General features: G+C 48.6%; 2 protein-coding genes and 2 non-coding genes across 5 annotated transcripts; all 4 read left to right on the top strand.

The window, feature by feature from the left end:
- Window positions 1-2,103: 2,103 nt before the first annotated feature.
- LOC149287046 (T-complex protein 1 subunit zeta) lies at window positions 2,104-8,608 on the top strand. Its single transcript, XM_089493337.1, has 14 exons — window positions 2,104-2,292; window positions 3,254-3,317; window positions 3,441-3,575; window positions 4,128-4,301; window positions 4,436-4,539; window positions 4,997-5,107; window positions 5,325-5,484; window positions 5,640-5,722; window positions 5,854-5,950; window positions 6,437-6,584; window positions 6,847-6,980; window positions 7,214-7,316; window positions 7,636-7,708; window positions 8,263-8,608. Exons 1-14 carry the CDS (start codon window positions 2,159-2,161, stop codon window positions 8,333-8,335), a joined length of 1,593 nt encoding a protein of 530 aa, XP_089349463.1. The 5' UTR covers window positions 2,104-2,158; the 3' UTR covers window positions 8,336-8,608.
- LOC149287048 (small nucleolar RNA SNORA22) lies at window positions 3,851-3,982 on the top strand. Its single transcript, XR_016277547.1, has one exon. It is a non-coding gene; the product is annotated as a small nucleolar RNA SNORA22 (small nucleolar RNA).
- On the top strand, window positions 4,737-4,875 carry LOC149287047 (small nucleolar RNA SNORA15). Its single transcript, XR_016277548.1, has one exon. It is a non-coding gene; the product is annotated as a small nucleolar RNA SNORA15 (small nucleolar RNA).
- Window positions 8,609-10,261: 1,653 nt separating the features above from the next.
- Window positions 10,262-15,043, top strand: LOC149287045 (inactive C-alpha-formylglycine-generating enzyme 2-like). 2 transcript variants are annotated; one of them, XM_089493428.1, is made up of 10 exons: window positions 10,262-10,381; window positions 10,671-10,824; window positions 10,981-11,095; window positions 11,593-11,637; window positions 12,619-12,773; window positions 12,917-12,982; window positions 13,159-13,210; window positions 13,424-13,508; window positions 13,811-13,976; window positions 14,534-15,043. In XM_089493428.1, the coding sequence occupies exons 1-10, from the start codon at window positions 10,294-10,296 to the stop codon at window positions 14,643-14,645; spliced, it is 1,038 nt and encodes a 345-aa protein (XP_089349554.1). In that variant the 5' UTR covers window positions 10,262-10,293; the 3' UTR covers window positions 14,646-15,043. The 2 variants fall into 2 exon arrangements, with proteins under 2 accessions (XP_089349554.1, XP_089349555.1); XM_089493429.1 differs by lacking the exon at window positions 12,917-12,982 and having other exon boundaries at window positions 12,619-12,769; window positions 13,155-13,210.
- Window positions 15,044-16,424: the final 1,381 nt, after the last annotated feature.

The raw sequence follows: 16,424 nt of genomic DNA, 5'->3' as shown, positions 1-16,424 counted from the left end.
AAGTGAGCTGGGGATGTTTAGCCTGGAGAAGAGAAGGTTAAGAGGTGATATGAGAGCCCTGTTATAATATTTGAAGGGATGTCATATTGAGGAGGGAGCAAACTTGTTTTCTGCTGCTCCAGAGAATAGGAGACAATGGAGCAATCTATAGGAAAAGAGATTCCAGCTCAACATTAGGAGGAGTTCCTGAGAGTAAGGGCTGTTTGACAGTGGAACAGACTCCTTCCTCGGACTGCAATGGAGTATCCTTCCTTGGAGGTCTTCAAACAGAGGCTGGATGGCCATCTGTCAATGGGGATGCTTTGACTGAGAGTTCCTGCATGGCAGAATGGGGTTGGACTGGATCAGGGCCCTTCTTGGGGTCTCTTCCAACTCTATGATTCTATGAGAATTCAGGATCATGCGATGTAACCGACTAATAGTTGAAAGAAAGGGATGCAAGAGCATAGGCAGAGTTCTGAAAAGCAGAAGCAGGGTTTAAAATGCCGTATGTTTACAAAGCCACTAAATGGTCACAAGAGTGAGGTTCGCTGACTAACAGATTGGTCCAGTTTTGCGTCAGGATTTGAACCCAACCTGATCCAGAGGAGCAAAGGATGCATGACTCTATAGGCTGGTCTACATATCAGTCGATCATGCAAGTTCGCTGCAGATTTTGACGCATTCGTATGATGATTTCATATGATAAAAGCCATATTTCCAAGAAAACCCGGACCAAACTTGTATGCAGAGACGATAGAAGGGCACAGAATATAGTGGTCAGTGGTCTCCCATGTCAGCGGATGGTGAATCCAGGTTTGGGCTAGCTTTAAACCAGCTCTCTGAGACTCTCAGGCTATTGAGGAATAGGGTTGAAGACCCTGGAGGCCAGCATTAAAGCCTGGAGGAAAACCTGGACTCACAGCCCCAGCGACATGGGAGCCAATGGAGACCATAGTAATAATGCCATATTTTCAACACGGTGATAAGGGACGCTGTATCATGATATACAGGGTTGACAGTCATAATTGTGGGTTTTCCCTAAATATACAGTGCGACTGGTTGTCCTCCTTTTATGGACACGTCCTACGTTTCAACCTACTGTCCAGGAAGGGATTCCAAAACGTCCTCCATTTTGAGAGCATGGCGACTAACGCTGCGTTTGCTGTTCCAAGAAGGGTTGCCATAATTCTATGCTATAAACTGGGATGAAATGTAGGACAAAATTTAGACCAACATTTAGGACAACCGTAGGCCAAAATTTAGTCCTCAATTTTTCTTAAATGTCTTACATTTTGTGCCAAATTTTATCCTACATTTTGTCCCGGTATATAGTAGAGAATTATGGCAATGCTAGTTCCAAGACACAGGATGTTCAAGAGAAAAAAATTAGAACGTTCCGGAACCAAAGCTAAAAAATGCGCATAGAAAATATAAACGCGAGATTCGTAGAGACTGCGCAAAATAATGGAGGTCCTCCACTGAAATGTAGGACTTGCAAGCAGAGTGTGCTTTTTTCTTCTATAGAAGAATGTGTGATTTACTTGAATTTTTAAAAACACTTTTTGCAGATACTATATAAAATATTTATATTTATATATAAAATTAATAAACAAATAAGTAGTGGCAGAGTTAACAGAGACTGGTGTCATCTTTAATGTCATTATTTATGACAGAAGCTTCTCAGGACAAAAAGTCTAATTCCTCAGGCAAGAAACCTTGGGGAAGTTACTTTTTTTTTGGACTACAACTCCCAGAATCCCTGGTCCAAAAAGTAACTTTCCCAAGTCCCTGTGGCGTCGAGGGGCGTCGAGCCACACGAACAGACAACGGGAAAGTCGCTTAAAAGAAACTGAATGGCGCGAATTGTTGTTTTAAAAATTAAAAATGTAAACAAAAACTACTCGAGGCCGCCTCAGGCCAGGACTAGGCCTCGCCGCCATATTGCCTAGCAACGGTTTTTTTAACCGCCGTACGGATCCTCAACGGGTCCATTCTGAGGAAAGTGCGAGAACGGTTTCGTTTGGACCAATGGGGAACGGAGGCGGGTCTACGCTCGGCCAATAGGCGTCGGGAAGCCCGCGGAGGCTTCCAGATTAGGGGCGTGGTCAGTGACGTAGGAGTAGGTCTGCCCTCTGTTCATTCTGGGCATACGCGCAGTGGCTCTTCATTCTGCGCGATGGCGGTGAAGGCGCTCAACCCGAAGGCGGAGGTGGCGAGGGCCCAGGCGGCGCTGGCTGTCAACATCAGCGCGGCGCGGGGGCTGCAGGACGTGCTCCGGACCAACCTGGGGCCGAAGGGGACCATGAAGATGTGAGGCCAAGGGACGGGGAGGGAAAAAGGGGACCAGGAAGGCAGGAGGGGCGTGGCCAACACTGGCCCCGCCCACCCGCGTGGCGATCGAGGGCGCATGCGCAGAGTGGGATCTTTCAGGGCAGTGGTCTCCAAGCCTTTAAGGGCTTTTGGACTTCAACTCCCAGAACCCTCAGCCCCGTTGGCCAATAGCCTGGTACTCTGGGAGATGAAGTCCAAGATCCCTTAAAAGCCACAGTGAGACTTTTTTTTGGACTTCATCTCCCAGAAGGCTCAGCCACGTTGGCCAATAGTATGGGATGCTGGGAGATTGAGTCCAAAATCTCCTAAAGAGGGGCACAGTTTGGCTGCTAAGCAGGGTCATCCCTGGTTAGGGCTTGGGCGGGATGCCGGGGCTGCGCTTGACAGGATGGAACCGGCAGAACGGCCCTCAGGACATTCTTTGCCGGAGAAAGTCCTATTTAAGGCACCAGATCCCATTGGATCTTGAGTGCTAAGGTGGGGCAGCCATGGTGACCCTTGGAGGGGAGACCGCCAGGGAATCCCAAGCGCTGGAGGCACTGTTTCAGGAAGGAAGGAACTGGCAAAACCACCTAAGAAAAGCCTGGGAAGAATTAATGGGGTCGCCACAAAGACCCTAAAGATGGTGCCTGATCTTGGGAGCTAAGCAAGGTTAGTCTTGGTTAGCCCTTGGAGGGGAGGCCACCAACAAAACCTAAGAGTCGGAGGCCCTGTTTCAGAGCAAAACCACCTCTGAATGTTCCTGGCCTATGACAAAGCATCCTTTGGGTTGGCATGCGTCAGTGGGCGACTTGAAGCCACAGACGCGTTCTTCGTCCTCTTGCAGTATGGCTTGGTGTGCCAAAAGCTGCCCATGCTCCTTGGCACAAACCTCTTCTCCTTTTCCATTGTGGAAGGCCCAGCTCTTGACGGCTCTTCTCTCTATGTTCTTCTCTCTCAGGCTTGTCTCTGGCGCCGGAGACATCAAGCTGACGAAAGACGGCAACGTTTTGCTTCATGAGATGGTGAGTGCTTTCCCTCCATCCATGGAGCACATCAAAAATGTGCCGCGGCGGCGCAATTGGCGTGGCTGTTGGTAAGGAAGCCCAGGGCTGAGAAAAATGACGCTAGGCTCTTGGTCCCCGCAGCAAATCCAGCACCCGACGGCCTCCTTGATCGCCAAAGTGGCGACCGCGCAGGACGACATCACCGGCGACGGGACCACGTCCAACGTCCTCATCATCGGAGAGCTCCTCAAACAGGCCGACCTCTACATTTCGGAGGTATGTGGCAGCGTCCCTTTTTTCCTCCCGAGCTTCAAGCGTGTGGTTTTCCTTTGTTGAGAAGAGTAACCTAAGAGTAACCTCATAGTGCATCGCTGTTGGCCATGTTTAAATGCAACCAGTGGAGTTGTGGTATAAGGATGTATAGCTTATCAGGATCGTGGCTCATTCTTCTCGCATGTTTGCCACAGAGTCGGGTTTCAAGCCGTTTCATTTTCTTTGCGTTCTTGACAGGCGGCAGATGCCTGAAAAGCGTGGAACCGTCCAGAAACGGGCCGCACAGCAAACACCCAAGTGAGCTCCGTAGCTCCCTTGGCATGACCCTGTGCTAGAGTAAACTGTGCTTTACCCTCTGCATTGGAAGGAACCTCTTTCCTTTTATATGTATTCAAAAGGACAGTACATGTTTCGTCCTCGTGTGTATGTGCCATATATTGTTTGCCTCCAAGTTCTCTCTAGATAAGACTCTGCTTTTCCCTGTTGTTAAATGTTGCAGGGCTGGGAATGAGGCGAGGGTGGGATCATTTGTAAATAACCTGTGTCGATCCTCAGGGTTTGCACCCTCGCATAGTTACGGAAGGGTTCGAAGCCGCCAAAGAGAAAGCCCTCCAGGTCCTGGACCAAGTCAAAGTCACGAAGGAGATGGACAGGGAGACCCTCCTCGATGTGGCCAGGACCTCTCTTCGCACGAAGGTCCACGCCGAGCTCGCCGATATCTTAACTGAGGTGAGTGCGCATCCTCTTGTTTTATGTTTAGTAAACGATGTAGACAGCTAAATAAATGGATAACTGGAGGTAGGGAGGGTATTGTTGGGTATTTGGAGTTGTCTTTGATAAGGTGGTGCTCTTTCTCTTTCAAGGCTGTGGTAGACTCCATCCTGGCAATTAGGAAACCCAACGAACCGATCGACCTGTACATGGTTGAAATAATGGAGATGAAGCACAAATCCGAAACAGACACAACGTAGGTCTATTGCCAGTCTGGGGAACTGCATGGGGCTATGGCCATATCCCCCACAGTATGCCCAAAGACCTCTTGTTCCCCTCTGGGGTCCCTCAAAATGGCATCCATAAGTGCCATCCTTTGGCCACGTTGAGAGCGCCACTTCCTCAACCTCTAGATTGAAATATGGTTACGCTTGAGATGTTTGTGGTTTTTGGGCATGGACGAATTCTGCATTGGCCTTGGCAATGGCTAATGGAGTCAGACACCATGCAAGAAAAAGGCCTCTGTCTTGTGCATTCCCGAGTGGTGTGTGGCATGGAAGGCGGCACACCCATGTCATAAGCAGATACACGGCTCTTAATTTTCACCATACAACAGGGAGTCAAGTGGGTGAGAGATGGATGTCTCTGCATGTGGGACGGGCAGCTCAAAGCGAGAGCATGAGCACTGATCTGGAATGTAACTTCTTTAAAAGGCTGATCAGAGGACTCGTCTTGGATCATGGCGCTCGTCATCCGGACATGAAGAAGAGAGTTGAAGATGCTTACATCTTGACTTGCAACGTGTCGCTTGAGTATGAAAAAACGTACGTATCTGATGGTGCTTGTAGCCCTGGTTGGGAGCTCGCAGTGAGCTAGTGCCAAGTAAACTTAATCACAGACGAAGGTGGTGTCACCTTCCAGTCTGTCTAAATGGCTACCTCTGATATTTCTGGCCCAAGCTTGTGCTGCTTTCTGTATGTTGTTGGCGCAGTTTGTTAATGCCGACAGCCCTAGGAAATGTGACGCGTTTTCTGTTTTCAGAGAGGTGAATTCCGGCTTCTTCTACAAGAGTGCAGAAGAAAGAGAGAAGCTGGTGAAGGCAGAAAGGAAGTTCATTGAAGACCGAGTGAAGAAAATTGTGCATCTGAAAAACACCGTAGTTGGCGATTCGAACAAAGGTTTCGTTGTGATTAACCAAAAGGTGAGGCTCTGGGCTTGGAGTGGGTTGAGACAGTGCTGTAATACAACCAGTTGTGATGTGCTGACTTTGCTGGAGATACACAACTTTGCTCTTTAAGGTTTTTTATTAATCTGAGGACTACACCGCTTTGATTTTCTCCTCTGTCTGTGTTTCAGGGCATTGACCCTTTCTCGCTGGATGCACTTGCCAAAGAAGGGATCATAGCCCTGCGCAGAGCAAAGCGAAGGAACATGGAGAGGTCAGTTCCTGGAAAGTTGAAGGCCATGCTTGAGGCTTAGAAGTCCAGCTCTTTGTACACCAACGTGCGGTGGTGCTATGATTTTAATGGACTCAGATGTGCCCTAAAGCCTTTTCTTTCCCCTCTTCTAGGTTGACCCTTGCCTGTGGGGGCATTGCGATGAATTCAGTGGATGACCTCTCGGTTGACTGTCTGGGGCATGCCGGCCTTGTCTATGAATACACACTGGTGCGTGTAACCTTCCAGTTTCACATTCTTGCTGGGGTTTTGGTTTAAGTGGCAGAGGTTTCCTGGCTTTACAGAAATGCTGTGGTATTGTTAATCATTGAGTGTGAAATGGGTTGTGCTTTCCCGTTGAGCAGGAGTGGGAACCTATGGCTCTCCAGGTTCTAAAGAACTGGCATTCCCATCATGTGTCACCACCAGGCAAACTGAAGGAAGTTTTAGCCAGACTCATGAGGGCTTGGTTGTAGTTCCTCCTCTTATGGTGATACTACATGCTCTTCCAAGCAGAGTCCAGGACAACCCCCCAAAACCCTCAGGCATTTGGGGGGAAACATTTGGGGGTTATTTGCCCTTAAGGTCTGGGAGGTGGGCTTCTCCAAGATCTCCTGAGGGTCTGATGCAGGGCCTGTTTCCCTTAGTTGTCCTCCCCTGATCAAGAAGCATATCCTGAATGCGCTGGATAACTCATCACTCGTTCTTTTTGCGTAGGGTGAAGAGAAGTTCACCTTCATTGAGAAGTGCGACAACCCTCGCTCTGTGACTCTGTTGATCAAGGGCCCAAATAAGCACACCTTGACCCAGATCAAGGACGCGATCAGAGATGGGCTGCGGGCTGTCAAAAATGCCATTGAAGACGGTGAGTCGGAAGCCCTTGGTAAGATTTTCTCTGTCCCAAGGCAGCCAGTCAAAAGGGATGCATAGGTTTGCCTTTCCTGACATGTTCTTTGGTGAGAACAGGACTCTCACCCACCTCCCAATAGAATACAAGACTACGACAATAGGACTGCAGTGTCTCAGGCTACTATCAGTTAAAGATCCTCTGTGGGTTCCTTTCTTCTTCATTATGCGCCTGCTGTGGCACTCATTGTCTGCTTATTCATGCAAGTGTCCTGTTGCAGGATGCGTGGTCCCAGGTGCTGGTGCCCTGGAGGTAGCCATAGCCGATGCCCTGGTGAAGCATAAGCCAACCGTCAAAGGACGGGCCCAACTGGGGGTTCAGGCGTTTGCAGATGCTCTCCTGATTATTCCTAAGGTAGGAAACCCATTTGGCAAGAAATGTTTGGTTGGTCAATTCTCCTCCCTTTTGGTATCCTAGCTGCTGTCATGTCAGCAATTCAAAGGCTCTCCCAGTTGTGAGGGGTAGGAGGCGATGAAGCTGGCAGGGCACATGAGAGTGACTTCAGATTTAAAAGAGGTGCCTGGAAGATGAACTACCTTGAATGTTGGCAATTCAGTGGAGGAATTCATACTTTCTGACCCTCGCAGGTGCTTGCCCAGAACTCAGGCTATGATCCCCAGGAGACGCTGGTGAAAGTTCAGACCGAACACGCAGCATCGGGACAGCTTGTTGGTGTGGACTTAAACTCTGGTAAGGTTGAGGGTTTGCGCAAGTGCCATAAGTTCGCAAATGAAAGTTGTGAGAAGGGTTGGGAGTCACTCTTTTTAAAATGGCGACAACAGAGAATGGGTTCTGAAGACAACTCCATAAAACAAGTCGATCTGAACCAACAGAAAATAGCAATGTTCAGACATTCTCAGTAGAACTGTCCATGCAGATGGTGATTTTTGTTTAAGGAGATGCAAAACCTTTAACCCGATACATATACAAACGCAGAGTGACGCTTCATATGTATGCAAGAGTGCGCCAAAGGTGAGCCTGCCAATGCATTTTCTCTTGCGTTTTCCAGGTGAACCCATGATGGCGGCCGCAGCGGGCGTGTGGGACAATTACAATGTCAAAAAACAGCTGCTTCATTCAAGGTGAACACTTAATGTCCCGCCTTTTAGCCTCTCAAGACATAGAAACTCAAACATTTCCATTTTCCTCTGCTGTGCCTCTCAAAGTGGAATGCCAGGAAGTGACATTCTCCATTTTGAGAAGGGCTGCAAAGGAAAATGGAGTCATTGAGGGGGAGCACAGGACTCTGGTATAGTTGTGGGAGGTGTGCGGAAGTGTTGTTGAGTGTTTCCATGCCTGTGAAGCTTTCTGCATGGTTTGGGGACCAAAAAATTGCCCCAAAATCACACCACAATTTTTACAGCCTGAATGTAGTCCACTTTTGTAAACACAATGTAGGATTGTGGTGGACTGTTTTTCTCCCTGGGTCTATAGATGGATGCCTAAGGCTTGGGTTTTCTAGGGTGGAGTGGTGGGGTTTTCTTCACAGTATGAAGGGTGGAAAGGACCCAGAAGGCATCATCTAAAATAAATATGAAGCTCCAAACTTTGAGAAGCAAAGTTTAAGGTAGCTCTGTTTAAGCCAGTTGTACTCCTGGATCAACGCTGACTCCTTCCGTTCCCTGTTTCTCTTCAGCACGGTCATTGCCAGCAACATCCTCTTGGTGGACGAAATCATGCGCGCCGGGATGTCCTCTCTCAAAGGTTGACCTGGAGGACAGCTCCACATGGCCCCTGCGTCTTTGGGAAGGCCCCAGAAACCAGTTCACGGCCTTCCCTTTTTGCTCCCGCTGTCCTTAAGTTGAGTTTTGAGAGTGGCTGGAGACGTTGCTCTCCCCGCTTCAGGGAATTTGGCCGCTCGCAGATGGCAGCGTCCAGCCTCTGCAGCTTCAGATAACCTATTTATTTCTTGATGCGCACTGAATTGATAACATCAAAAGTCACTTTTCTTTATACCCAATAAAAACAGTTCCTTGCTCTCAGCTTTAGACTTTGGCGTGGTCCTTTCGCAACATCAGTGTTGAATGTGTCCAATTTGGTGGTGCATGCGCCCTGACCTTTTTCTTTCTCAATCTCAAAGGGGCCCTGTGTGTTGCGTGTCTTCAAGTCGTTTCTGACTTATGGCAAACCTATCCTGGGGTTTTCTGGGCCTAATTTGTTCAGAGGAGGTTTACCATTGCCTTCCCCTGAGGCTGAGAGAGTGTGGCTTGACCCAAAGTCACCTAGCGGGTTTCGTGGCTGAGCTGGGAATCGAACTCTGGTCTCCAGAGTCAAAGTCCAATGCTCAAACCATGCTACGAGATCCCTTTGCATACTGTTTTAGGTGATGTTGGGACTGTGCCTTCCGGCACTCCTTGCCATGGGCTCCTCTGGTTAGGGATGCTGGGTGTTGTCATCCTAACAACATGGTTGTTCCCAACTCTTGGTCCTCCATTTGTTTTGAGTGTCAACTCCCAGAAACTCCAGGCAATTCAGCCAATGGCCAGAATGATGGGAGCTGAAGTCCAAAGCATCTGGGTGACCAAAGGTACTTGGGGACCACTGATCCAGAGCCTCTTGCAGGATTTGGAAACATTTTTTACATCAGGGGTGGGCAACTAAGAAGGGAGGGGTCTGGCCCGCCTGATGAGCATTGGCCCACTTTGCTGGGGTCTCAGAGACCAGAGCCTGGCCTTTCTGTGCAAGAAAGATGGGAGTTGGAGTCATTTTGGCTGCCTGGAGTTCTGCAGGAGAATCTCAAACCTATGGCCCTCTCCACTTCCACTTCCCACATTTGGCCCTCCAGATCTTTTGGACTACAGATCCCAGTATTCCTGACTTGGGGCTTCAATCAGTGGTAAGGGATAATGGGAGCCGCAGTGCCACAGCGTCGGGGAGGCTGGACCTCACCCATCTGCTCCCACCTTAGTTGCTGCTTCACCTTTGGCTCCTAGGTTACAAAAGGAGGGAGGGGGACTTTTGGAATCGTAACTCCCAGAATCCTTTACCATCTCATCCATCTGGTGGGAGTTGGAGTCCTAAGTAAGCGCTGCTGCCAAAACACAAGGGATTTAGTGTTATTCATCTCTTTCCAAGCAAACTTCCTACAGAAGCAAAGATGTGTCAATAATTACACTTTATCTGTGTATAAATACATTTAGTGTAACATGGATGGATGGATGGATGGATGGATGGATGGATGGATGGATGGATGGATGGATAGATAGTGTAACTATGTGACACATCTTTGCTTCTGTAGGAAGCTTGCTCAGAAATAAATCACTGCAACTCCCAGAATCCACACAGCAGCAGCAATCCTGTGCAGCAGTGAATACAAGCCAGGAGAGGGGAAAGGGTCACTTTAAAAGGGGGTGGGGGTGGGGGTGGCAGCACTGCAACTCCCAGAATCCTTAGCCAGAGGGAATCTGGGAGTTGTAGTCCCTTTGTTTGCAATGAAAGTGTCCTCCTCCTCAGCCTCCAATGCCCCTCATGTTTGCAAACTCTGATCCTGGGCTTGGAGGTTATTTAGGATTCCAGGCACAGGATCAGGAAGAGGTAGGACATCTTTTGCAAAACTGCAAAATGGGGGGAGTGGAGAGGAGGTGTGTCCCTTCCTTTGACCCCGGAAGCACTCCCTCCTCCTTCCTGCCCTTGGGTTTGCTGTCTTGGGCTGCTACCTGGGAACACCATGGGCATCTTTTGCACCCTGTGCCTTGCCTTCCTCGCCTCTGGAGCCAGGCTAGGAGCCACCAGCCACCATCCAGACCCTCCCACCGGTGAGTCGCCTTTTTTGTACCCATGCATGTCCCATCATCCCCAGCCTCTGGTGGCTGATGGGTCTTGGAGTCCCAAGAGTGGAGGAGAAGCCATGGAGTTCTCCATCAGTTCCATTTGCACAGCACTGTACAGTATGCAAAGAGGTCTTGCAGCAGCACCTTTGAGACTCCACTGAAAGAAAGAAGTTGGCAGCAGGAGCCTTCCTAGGCTAAAGCCTACTTCCTCAAATGCATGTTGTTGTTGTTGTTGTTGTTGTTGCACTTTCTGCTATTTCTAATTCTTTCTCAGGTGGTAGAAGGGAGGAAAACATGGTCCAGCTGCCCGGGGGGAAAGTACAAATCCGGACCAGCTTAATAGATAGTAAACATGGAGAGAGCCCCCCCGCCACGAAGGTCGGTCCCTTCCTGATGGACAAATATCCCGTCACCAACAGAGATTTTCGGTAAGAGCGCTTAAGTTTCTCGGGTTCCCGGCAAGTGCGTGCTTTGCCTTTATTTACGGGCCCTGATTTCTGAGAACTCTGGGCTCCGTCCAAAAGGATCCAGAAGATCTTTGGGGGATTTCTAGGCTTGAGGTCTCCTAAATCTGTTCCCGACAGGGAGTTTGTGAAAGAGCGGAAATATAAAACGGAAGCCGAGGGCTTTGGCTGGAGCTTCGTCTTTGAGGATTTTGTACCGGACAATTTGAAGAAGAAAGTGACGCAGAAGCTGGAGGTAAAAAGAACAGATCAGGGGATGGTTGCTTTCTTTCTCTTTCCTTCCTTCCTTCCCTTCTTCCTCCCTCCCTCTCTCCCTCCCTTTTCTTCCTTCCTTCCTTCCTTCCTTCCTTCCTTCTCTTCTTCCTCCCTTTCCTTCCTTCATTCCCTCTCTCCCTCCCTCCCTCCCTTTCCTTCCTTCCTTCCTTCTCTTCTTCCTCCCTTTCCTTCTTCCCTTCTCCCTCCCTCCCTTCCTTCTCTTCTTCCACCCTTTCCTTCCACCCTTTCCTTCCTTCCTTCCTTCCCTCCTCCCTCCCTCCCTTTCTTTCCTTCCTTCTCTTCTTCCTCCCTTTCCTTCCTTCCCTCTTCCCTCCCTCCCTCCCTTTCCTTCCTTCCTTCCTCCCTCCCTCCCTCCCTCCCGCCCTCTCTTTCTTTCTTTCCTTTTATTTTCTCTCTCTTTTTTTAATCTTATGGTATTTTATTTTGCTTCAAACCCGCTCCTCTTTTTCTTCCCAGTCTGCTCCATGGTGGCTTCCGATTGAGAAAGCATTTTGGAGGCAGGTGAGTCTTTGTGGCTCCGTTGAATCTTCACCTCTATGGCTTTAATAGCCTCCAGTGTTTCACAGTTGAAAGCCTCAACATGTGTGGCCAAGCAGCATGAGAGCATAGTCAAGATAGCAAATGTGATATTTGAACAGACATGAGAGGTTGCAGCAGTTTGCTTTTGCTTGAGCCGACTGCAAAGAACAAGATTTTACCCCTTCCTCTTGCTGGGTTAATTCAGTGCAAACACCTTTTGCTTTTGCTTTGGCCAAGCCTCACCTGGAATAATCCTGTGTCCAGAACTACAATTCAGAAAGGATGTTGACAAGATGGATGGTGTCCAAAATGGTGAAGGGTCTGGAAACCATAAAGCCCCCTGAGCAGAAACTTAGGGAGCTGTTTAACCTGGAGAAGAGAAAGTTAAGAGGTGACATGATAGCCCTGTTTAAGTATTTGAAGGGGTTAATATCACGGCTGAAGAAAGCTTGTTTTCTGCTGCTCCAGAGAACAGGACACACAGCAGTGGATGCAAGTTACAGGAAAAGAGATTCCACCTAAATCAAAATGGTGAAGGGTCTGGAAACCATGAAGTCTTATAAGTAAAGACTCAGGGATCTGGGTATGTTTAGCCTAGATAAGAGAAGGTTAAGAGGTGACATGATAGCCATGTTTAAGTATTTGAAGGCATGTCGTATTGAGGGTAAAGCAAGCTTGTTTTCTGCTGCTCCAGAGAATAGGACCTAGGGCAATGGATTCATACTAAGCAAAAGAGGTTCCACCTAGCATTAGGATGAATTTCCTGATGGTCAGAGATGTTTGACAGTGGAAGTCTCCTTCTTTGGAGGCTTTTAAACAGAGGCCGGATGGCCATCTGTCAATGGGGGTGCTTTGATGGTGAGTTCCTGCATGGCAGAATAGGTTGGGACTGCGTGGCCCTTAGGATCTCCTCCAACTTTACGATTCTCGTATTCTATACTGATAGGCATTTCTCTCCAACAGCCCTCAGGGCCCGGATCCGGCATCAAGGACAAGCTAGACCACCCTGTCCTGCATGTCAGCTGGAATGACGCCCGGGCCTTCTGCGCATGGAGAGGGAAGCGTCTTCCGACCGAAGAGGAATGGGAATCCGCCGCCCGCGGAGGCCTGGAGAGTACGTAAGCCAGTGGACCAAAAGTGGCCCCAGGTGCACCGTCCATTCTCCCAACCTGCCTTGACTCCACAAGAGAGGAACAGGCGAAATAATATAGTCTTTATTTCTTCTTTATCCGTTAAGACTTATATTTTGCCTTTCCTCCAGTGAACTCAAGCTGGCTGCGACTGGCACTCTTCCCTTCCAAATGCGCTTCCACGACAGCCCTGTGAGGTAGGACAGGCTGAGAGTGAGAGTAATGTTTTATTCATAGCATTTAATATTTAGTAGGTCATATTGAGCCTCAGTTTGGGGAAGAAAAGAAATAAGCTAATAGAAAGACAACCAAATAGACTCAAATGGTTTCTTTTTTCCACCCCTCTCTTCCTCACCCAATTTTTGGTAGACAGGTTGTATCCTTGGGGGAACAAATTCCTGGCCAACCGGACAAACCTATGGCAGGTAAGAAAGCTGTCTTGGTGGCTTTGCATGCTGGGGACCCTAGTTCTGGGGACCTTGGTTGATCCATTAGTGCTTGGCTTTAGTTTAAAGGTCCTTTGTGACTGGTGACTGCTCACGTTGGGGGTCCTTGGTGGCTTTGTGTCCTGGGAACCTTGGTGACTGAGCGCTGGGCATGCTTCTGCGAAGACCCGCCATTCTCTTTCTCTTCTCCAGGGCGCCTTCCCCAGTGGTGACACATCTGAAGATGGCTACCACGGCGTCTCTCCGGTAGCTGCGTTCCCACCACAGAACCACTACGGTAAAGAGACTTTCCTTTGCGTTTCCATCCTGGATCTGTTGAGCCGAGACAGAATGGCAAGGCGTCCTTAAAAGTCCGGTCACGATCTCCCCCCAAATGACAAGTCCTAGGAGTCCATAGCATGGAGCTGTGGCGGATGAAGTGGGTTCTCTGTCCTACAGAGTTGCGTTGTTTCCCTTGAGCATGCACAGAGCGCATTTCCCTTCCTACTGCACCCACATCACTGAGCTTTCTAAAATGAATAATGTTTGGTGAGGCTAGAGGTTTTCAGAAATGAAACGCCTTTTCTTGCTGCGCCTTAGGGTTGTATGATATGCTCGGAAATACTTGGGAGTGGACAGCATCGGCGTATCATCCAAGCAGGGCTGGACCCCAGCAATCCGCTCAAGACATGCGCGTTCTGCGGGGAGCATCGTGGATCGACACAGTGGACGGCTCAGCCAACCATAAGGCAGAGGTCACCACAAGGTCTGGTAGCCCATGGCCATGGCTTGATCCAGATGGTCAGAAAGACCATTACAGTGAGCCCTTCGTATCCACTGGGGTTGGTTCCAGAATCTCCTGTGGATCCTAAAACCCATGGCTTCTCAAGTCCCATGATATGCAATAGGGTGGTATTATTATTGTTATTACAGTGGGCCCTTGGTATCCACTGGGATTCAGTTCTGTGGATACCCAAATCCATGGATGCTCCAGTTCCATTACAAATAATGGAGAGTAGAATGGTGTCCTTTTTGCAAAATGGCCAAGCGATCTTGTAGCACAGTGTGGTGTAGTGGTTTGAGCATTGGACTGACTCTGGGGACCAGGGTTCGATTTCCAGCTTAGCCATAAAACCCGCTGGGTGACTCTGGGCAAGTCATGTTCTCTCGGCCTCATAGGAAAGCAGTTGCAAAAACCCCACTAATACCCCATGAGAGTAAGTCAGTGTTGACTTTAAGACCCGTCATAGCAACAGCAAGGAGAGTGGGGCTTCCAAATTCTGGGAGAGAGGGCTAGTTTCTTTATCTTTTGCTCTTTTATAGGATGGGGAATACTCCCGATTCGGCCTCCGATAACCTGAGTTTCCGTTGCGCTGCTGATCTTCTTCCCAAGCAGACCACCTCAGAAACAGCGAGCAAGAAAACAGAACTGTGAACAAGGGAAACTCTCCAAACCACTTGCAGAGGCTGGTTCCTTGTGAAAAGGAGATCCGGGAAATGTCCTTTCCATGGAGCCAATGTGAACCAAAGGGATTATTACAGAATAAACTGGGAAACCTCCATTCGGTTTTAAGCCGAGTGCGGGAAAAGTAACTCCCAAGCAGCAAGTCAAAAAATTTGGGGTGCTTTTACTGTTGGCTTGTTTTGGTAACAAGGACACCAGAGAGTTACATTTGAAGTGACCCAGGAAATAAAAGCAGAATTGTTGGAATCTTATATCACCTTTTACTTATTGGAAATGGTTACTAGTTACTTCCTCAATGTCCTTTGTTTTAGAGGCATTTTCAGTTGAATTATTCGGGTAAAGAGGCCATTTCTAATCAATAAAGCACATTTATTGAGGCTTAAGTAGATGGTACTATGTTATGGTGTGCCTTTGTGTCATTTCTGGCTAAGGCAAAGCTGTCAGGGGGCTTTCCTGGCAGGCTTCTTCTAATGGGGTTTGCCAAATGCCTGGAGTGTTCTTTCCGGGATCCCTAAGTCCTCCAGTGCAATTTCTGGCAGACGTTGACTACAGTCTTGTATTGGAGGAACTGCAAGTACCTAGAGAGAACATATGAACCGAATCTGCACAAGTCAAAGCCACAAACCAGTCTGTAGAGAGATCCTGTAGCCCCCTTTGAGGCTCACTGAAAGAAAGACGTTGGCAGAAAGAGCTTTCTTAGACTAAGGGCAACTTCTTCAGATGCATTTGGAAGAGAAAGAACAATTCAACGCAACATTTAACTCATATACATTTATTGTTTTTGTGAACTGATGTGGAGAAGAGGAGCAGTGTAATGAAAACAGACCCTTAAAACCCAAGAAGACTCAAATTATGTCTTAATTGACAAGTATTTCCATCTGACTCTTCAGCATCAAGTGGTTCAGTTGGGGGTTCCCTGCCTCAGGCTTACAATCTAATGGGGAAGGGGGACCAGGTCCAGCAAAGTCAGTCTCTTCCTTCAGCCAGGGCTGGCTCTTCCTCCGCCATTTTTATTGAGCCTCCTCCCCTTTCCCTCAGAGGCACTTTGGCCACCATTTCGTCTCCGCAAAGAGCCCTTTTATACTGTCCCGCCCCTTTTCCACTCCCATTGGCCTCAAGGGCTGTCCATCACGTGGTGACAGCCAATCAGGAAAAGAGGCGGGAAGAGAGCCTGCTTGTATTTAGCTGCTTTTCTCTCAGGAGGAAAAAAGGCGAGAAGAGGCATGTGACACAGTTTACCTTAGAAAATGGCCGCCTTTTGTCCAAAGTGTGAAGTTAATAATAATGATAATAATAATAATAATAATGGTGGCCAAAGCATATATCTCTTCCCATCCCTAGCAGCATTAAACATCCAGCCCAAGGGGTCTCTGACCCCAATTCTGCAAAGCCTTATCAAAGATGGCTGCCAGGTGCAAGCAAAACACTTTCCAAGGCAAAATGGAGGGGGATTTCAGGGCTGGAAAGGGGTCCCTCTGGTCATTTTTGGGGAAATTCTGCTTATGAAACTTCACCACCGCCATCAAGGGCAGGTCACACTCTCTCAGCCTCAGTGGTTCCCAAGTACCTTTGGACTTCAGCTCCCATTGTCCCTGGCTGTAGCCAAACTGCCTGGGGAGGTTTCAGTGGGAACTGGAGTCCAAAACACTAATGGGAACCATTGCTCTAGCTCAGCCATTCTCAAACTAACAGCCCCTCCGTTTTTTGGGGGGGAAAGGGAAGCCATAATGCTTCTATGGTTCTTTGGTG

The sequence above is a fragment of the Sceloporus occidentalis genome, unplaced genomic scaffold (genome assembly GCF_023333645.1).
Source record: "Sceloporus occidentalis isolate IW3139 unplaced genomic scaffold, rSceOcc1.0.p SCAF_64, whole genome shotgun sequence".
NCBI lineage: Eukaryota > Metazoa > Chordata > Lepidosauria > Squamata > Phrynosomatidae > Sceloporus > Sceloporus occidentalis.
This window is presented reverse-complemented; position numbering and strand designations above follow the sequence as displayed.

Excerpts from the sequence above, each read along its gene's own strand:
- LOC149287046 (XM_089493337.1), top strand. The coding sequence starts at position 2,159 with ATGGCGGTGAAGGCGCTCAACCCGAAGGCGGAGGTGGCGAGGGCCCAG. Across the intron at positions 3,318-3,440 it reads ACGTTTTGCTTCATGAGATG|CAAATCCAGCACCCGACGGC; the intron begins GTGAGTGCTTTC and ends TGGTCCCCGCAG. Across the intron at positions 5,723-5,853 it reads AAGCGAAGGAACATGGAGAG|GTTGACCCTTGCCTGTGGGG; the intron begins GTCAGTTCCTGG and ends CCCCTCTTCTAG.
- LOC149287045 (XM_089493428.1), top strand. The coding sequence starts at position 10,294 with ATGGGCATCTTTTGCACCCTGTGCCTTGCCTTCCTCGCCTCTGGAGCC. Across the intron at positions 11,638-12,618 it reads AGAAAGCATTTTGGAGGCAG|CCCTCAGGGCCCGGATCCGG; the intron begins GTGAGTCTTTGT and ends TCTCTCCAACAG. Across the intron at positions 13,509-13,810 it reads CCCACCACAGAACCACTACG|GGTTGTATGATATGCTCGGA; the intron begins GTAAAGAGACTT and ends GCTGCGCCTTAG.